At 36.6% G+C, this 5,591-nt stretch overlaps 1 protein-coding gene across 2 annotated transcripts; it reads right to left on the bottom strand.

Annotated features, from left to right (window-relative positions):
- Positions 1-296: 296 nt before the first annotated feature.
- On the bottom strand, positions 297-5,123 carry LOC143852875 (putative mediator of RNA polymerase II transcription subunit 26b). Of its 2 annotated transcripts, XM_077362513.1 has the most exons (10): positions 4,860-5,123; positions 3,755-4,221; positions 3,091-3,159; positions 2,907-2,989; positions 1,984-2,036; positions 1,723-1,829; positions 1,561-1,588; positions 1,169-1,449; positions 959-1,049; positions 297-870 (listed from the first exon to the last, which is right to left on the bottom strand). In XM_077362513.1, the coding sequence occupies exons 2-10, from the start codon at positions 4,190-4,192 to the stop codon at positions 746-748; spliced, it is 1,275 nt and encodes a 424-aa protein (XP_077218628.1). In that variant the 5' UTR covers positions 4,193-4,221; positions 4,860-5,123; the 3' UTR covers positions 297-745. The 2 variants fall into 2 exon arrangements, with proteins under 2 accessions (XP_077218628.1, XP_077218629.1); XM_077362514.1 differs by lacking the exon at positions 4,860-5,123 and having other exon boundaries at positions 3,755-4,778.
- Positions 5,124-5,591: the final 468 nt, after the last annotated feature.

Genomic DNA, 5,591 nt, shown 5'->3' with positions numbered 1-5,591 from the left:
GTACCAAAATCAAAACAAGGATTAGTAAATCATTTGGAAATATCATTTCCCAACACCAACGATTTTCCAACAAAAAAAAAGGTGTGGAAATATCATTTCCCAAAGTGGGAAAAAGTACTTGTGGGCGCCCACTAGTTCAGCAATGCAAACAATTTATCTGACATATAGACATCTTTGAGCATGAAGAGATGGAATCATTAAATTTCTGATCACAAAACTAAATATCAATCAAGAAGAAGATAGCTCTTACATAAGTGATAGATGGAAAATACACTCCCTGAACTGAATTAGTAACAGATACAAAAGATATCAAATGTTTATCCATTTATATTATTGAGAAGATATACAAAAAACAGTCAACAGTCATGATATGAGAGTGCATTTGATTAGCGCGATGTTATTAACATCTATCTATTTATATGATGTAAATTGAGTTTAAGCAGAAGAAAATGATTAAATGGGTCGGTCTAAATTAAGGTTTTTGATGGATTTTTCTCAGTAACCAATCATGAACTTTGATCAGAACGAGCGTCGCATTCCTGTTTCTCGTCCAATTTGATCGAGCAACAGTCATTTTTCACCTCTGGCAATTACAGATTGTGTCAATTGTCTAAAGGCTGCAGAGTTTTGATGCATGATTCAAGTGGGGAACACAGATCCCGAACTAGTTGCAGTAGGGAGAAGTAAAGTTTTCATAAGTAAGAAAACAACTGGTCAGTGCCAAAAGTTGGGTAAGTCTGAGAGACTAGCGACGCCCATTTGCCCAATGCCGATTATGGGTTCCTGGTTTAGCATGGAAATTTTTCTGACCAAGTCCCTGCTTAGGAATATCACACAAGTCCATGACCTGTATTGTCCTTTGCTTCTTCGCTGTCACAAAGGAAATTACAATGACTATCAGATCAAATGCAACACTTGTAAGCTGCTGAAAACAATAGCAATCATAAGACAAACATACCATTCTCAGCTTGTTGATACCCTTCTTGAAGTTTCCTCTTTGCAGCTTCTAACTTCACTCGGACCGACAATTCATCTGAATTCTTGGATTTCTAGAAACCAAGATGCAGAAATGAGATGGGCTGATGCTTGAATTTAAAAACAGTGTATTGGATCAGACTAAACAAATTTACACTCTGATGGTGATCAGATGCCATCTTGTGATACTTACATCCTGTATACTGCTCGGTGGTATGTTTTGGATTGGGACAATAGTATCTTTGTTAGCTTTATGCTCCGAGCTTAACTTTGGAGGTCTCCCTGGTCCCCAGTCAGGGTTGGAGGCCTTGGTTTGCTTGTTACTGTCTTCTTGTTTTCTCAACTGATTCTTATCCTCCTTGAGCAGATTTGCCTCGCGTGGATTCTGCGGTTTCCTCTCAAAATTCTTGTTTTCCGACATGGGTTTCCTTCTGTTCTCACAATTCTTGTCGAATTCCCCACCGTTTCGAGGATCTTCAACAAATTTCCAAGCAAAATGATGAATTAAGACAAGGGAATTCGATAAGTGACAATTAACCAACATTAACTATAGATGGTACGGAAAATATGTCAAATTCAACTTACTTCCATCATCATCCATGCCGTCGAAGAACTTTGAATTGGTACAGTGGAAAACACAATTGCAATGCTCAGTCAGTTCATGAGTGGGGTGAACAAATAAATTCCAGTAGAATATAATATTCCTTTCCTTGAAAGGGGAAAACACAATTCTCTACCAAAATCTACCTGAGAGAGCTCTATAGAAGTAGTCAAGAAAGCTCCTTCATCTAGCGGAGGAGAGGGAAGACCTTCTTCATCCACAATAGAAGGATTCACAGAATCTGGCGAACCTTCTGCAGTCACAAATTCAAGATCAATGAGTATGCTAATGGTATGCAATTCCAGAACATAGTGCAACATTCATATCTTTTACAAAGCACAATTAGAAATAGGATTTGAGAAAGATAGACATGTCCAGCGATCACAACATGAGAAACAAATTCCTACTTGCAATAGCAGCTGCAGCATCAACCCATTGATCTACCATATCCTTCCACCCACTGTGATACAAAACAAACAGTTCAAACTGTAAGTGTCGGCGAGAAATTTTATTGCAAGTCGTCTACCAAAATTACAGAAAAGAACAATATATTTTGACTACTTAGACTAAAATACATAAAACCTGATCTCTCTGACAATCTAAGGCTCACTCCTAAAGAAATCTGAAGTGGTTTTACTGATCCTAATCCGTCCACAAATATATAAAAAAAATTGAATAGGGTCCTAGAAACAAATTGCAGATGCATAAGAAACTGAAAAGGCTCTACTGCTAGGAAGTCTATGCTCTAGGGCCTATAGGTAAGAACTCTTTGCCTTGGGCCTGTGGTGGTGCCACTTAGAACCGCAGGAGTAGCCGTCTGCTAAGCTATAGGCAGTCACAAAAGTTGAAACGAGTCTGTCGCCTTATTCATAGATATAGATGAAATTTAACTCATCCCTAGAATGTCTGAAAGAATATGTAAGAAATTGAAATGAGAACAATTGATCTGTCCTGAAACTGAAAGTCCAAGGTTTGCCACCCTAAACAAAATCCAAGATGAAGAGGGTATGACAATCTAAAAAGAAGAAGAAGGTCTGACTATCTACATGCATACACAGAGGAAATATGGAAGAGACTGATAATGTATTAAGAAGCAAGAGAAATGGGTTTACTAATCCATTTCACAAATATGGGAAATACTGATCCGCATACAGAAAAAACACTCAAATAAATACAATTGAAATAGGAGCTGAGTCTGTTACAATATCCAACTGAACAATGAATGTATTAACCAACACAATGTATAGACCAATAGAATGAAACCAAAATGAGTCTTAAAGAAAGAGCTACAAATTTCAATGAATTTTCAGCAATTCGAAAGAAAGCGTACTCGATAAGAGTGCGAGCAAGATTGCGTATCTGTTTTGACCCATGCTTCCGCATACCGTTAACAGCCTTTCCAATCTCCGTTGCCTGAAAGAAAATGGTAAAGCTCCAATGAAGAAGAAAAGATCCACATGCTTATCCGAACTCAATTATAACATAAGAACAACAAGAAAATATCCAATTCGAACCTTCAAAATTTCCACAGACAGCGCCATCAACTGAAGCCTCCTCAAAGACTCAAATAGTACACTATCAGACTGTAAACAGCAACAGAGAGAGAGAGAGAGAGAGAGAAATTCCAATCAAAATCTAAACCTATAAAACTGGAAGGAAAAAAAAAAAGCAATACCACCACCTCTATAAGTAAAAACGGTAATCAAACATCCTCATTTAAAACCATTACTAAAAAGCTTCATTTCTAAAAAGCTTCATATTCTTTACACAAGAGAAGGTAAGCTCTTCTGTTAGTAACAGGGCATTAGTACTTAAAAGGAAGCAATCTAACACAACAATCACCAAAGAGCTTCAAACATAACCAACATAAAGATCGATCCCAAAACCCAATTAAGAGAAATAGACTCAAATGCAAATAGGAACGACCAATCCCAAAACCCAATTAAGAGAAATAGACACAAATGCAAATGCGAACAAAAGAAACAGAGATCAGCCTTCAAACATAACTAACCAACATAAAGACCAATCCCAAAACCCAATTAGACACAAATGCAAATGGGAACAAAAGAGGAAACAGAGATCAGCCTTCAAACATAACCAACATAAAGACTAATCCCAAAACCCAATTAAGAGAAACAGACACATATGCAAATAGGAACAAAAGAAACAGAGATCAACCTCATCTTGACTATTGCAAAGAACCCCTTTAATCCTCTGAACCTCCCCAAAAATCTGACTCTCCTCTTCAATCTCCTCCGTCAACGCCTCCGCCTCATCATAACTAAAATTGGTCACCGCCCCATTAATCTCCCCACGTTCCGTCGTACTACTATTCACTTTACTCTCCTTCCCACCAAACACAGCTCCATCTAAGCCGCCCTTAAATCCCCCATCATCCTCTTCAGGAACTGCCACCTCAACGCGATCGCAACCTAAACACCTACTAATTCTACATGAAAACAGCTTCTCAGCAATTCGATCTCTCCGCATTCGAAACTCCTTAGGGCAATCAGATGCTGCCACAACAATTGCATACTCAATCACATCAAAGATATCTGAATTCGCGCTACGAAAATACTTTCGCCAGTAATCTAGAACACTAGACTTCATTTCCATGTCTATAGACAGCTCCAAAAGATTGAATTCTGTCCAAACAGAATCAATTCCTTAGCAAACAATCTAGAATGAAATAATCAAAACTTTCATTGTTTCAATCTGATTCCAAAACAACTACTCTCGAAAAGCCAACAAGTTTTGATCGGAAAATCAAAATTCTGATCGGATTATGTCGAGAAAAGCAAATAATTTTTGATCGGAAAATCAAAATCAAAATCGTATTTTTCACCTAAAAAAACGCGTTTAAAATCTAAAATTAGGATAAAAGACACGTTGTGAAAACCTAATCCGATCAGATTACAACAGAGTTTTCTCTAAATTAGGAAAGATGAGTTGTGAAAACCTAGGTCAGATCAGAATTTTTTTTTTTTCTTTTTTTCTTTTTGAAATTGTCCGATCAGATTTTGTTTTGAGAAGCACTATTCCGATCAAAAATTACAGCAGATTTTTCTCAGTAAATGACTTAAAAATCAAAAGATCGATTCTTATTAGAAATCGATAGATGATCGATCGATTCATTAACGATAATGATCGGTAAATCAAAAGATTTGATGAGAATTTTACAGAAACAAATTGATAAAAAAACAAACAAAAAAAAGTTTCTTAGCAACAGATCTAGAAACAAAATATGAATTTTTAGATCGAAAATGAAAATCCGTGTTCTTACCGGTAAATAGATTGGATTTCTCAGATCTCGATCGTAAAAAACAAAAAAAAACAGATGGAAATTTGAGCTCCTATTTGAAGAAAACTCAAATCCCTATATATTGAGAAAATAATTCAGAAAGAGAAAATCTCTATATTTAGAAACGAAATCTGAAAAAGTAATCTCTCTCTCTCTCTCTCTGAAATGAATGCAATCAGACTGGAAAAAGAAGGAAAGTTGTGGAAAATAGAATCAAAACAGGGTTTGATAGGGTTTTATGAAACGCTTCAAAGAAAGAAAATAGAGAGTCCCTTTAACCCTTTTTTTTTTAATGTCAAAGGGGTGCGAATTATCATAAAGGGGGGTGCGAATTTATTGTTGCCCCTAATAGAATGGTGTTTACTTGTTGTATCGATCGTGTTGTTGACTTGTTCGGTTTGGATAATTTGCAGCTGAAAAAGGGGGTTTTGCCAAAAGAAGAAGTTTACTTTGCTTTATTTGCAATAATCAGTCTTGTAGTTTCACAATTTACAAATAGAGTCACCACCTTTGAGTCAATTTTGCAAATCAGGTCATCCCATCTATTTGTGACCAAAATGCCCATGATTTTTTACTTGTAAATGAAAATTACCTAGTGCAAGGATACCATGAAGCACAGTGATACAATTTGAAAGGTGGGTCCCACTAACCCAATTCAAATCCATGCATCAAGCGAGGCCCACCATTTTGCCTCATCCTTTGATGTGGTAGGTT

This window comes from Tasmannia lanceolata, unplaced genomic scaffold, assembly GCF_043159265.1.
Source record: "Tasmannia lanceolata isolate RefF3 unplaced genomic scaffold, GAP_Taslan_0.1 ptg000019l, whole genome shotgun sequence".
In the NCBI taxonomy this organism is placed as follows: Eukaryota; Viridiplantae; Streptophyta; class Magnoliopsida; order Canellales; family Winteraceae; genus Tasmannia; species Tasmannia lanceolata.
Note: the sequence above shows the minus strand (reverse complement) of the source record. Positions and strands in the feature narration are given on the sequence as shown.

Bases quoted from the DNA above. Each gene is read 5' to 3' on its own strand.
- LOC143852875 (XM_077362513.1), bottom strand. From the start codon at position 4,192: ATGGAAATGAAGTCTAGTGTTCTAGATTACTGGCGAAAGTATTTTCGT. The intron at 2,990-3,090 runs GTTCGAATTGGA...ATTTTCTTTCAG, and splicing joins TGTCTGTGGAAATTTTGAAG to GCAACGGAGATTGGAAAGGC. The intron at 1,830-1,983 runs GTAGGAATTTGT...TTGTGACTGCAG, and splicing joins TGCTGCAGCTGCTATTGCAA to AAGGTTCGCCAGATTCTGTG.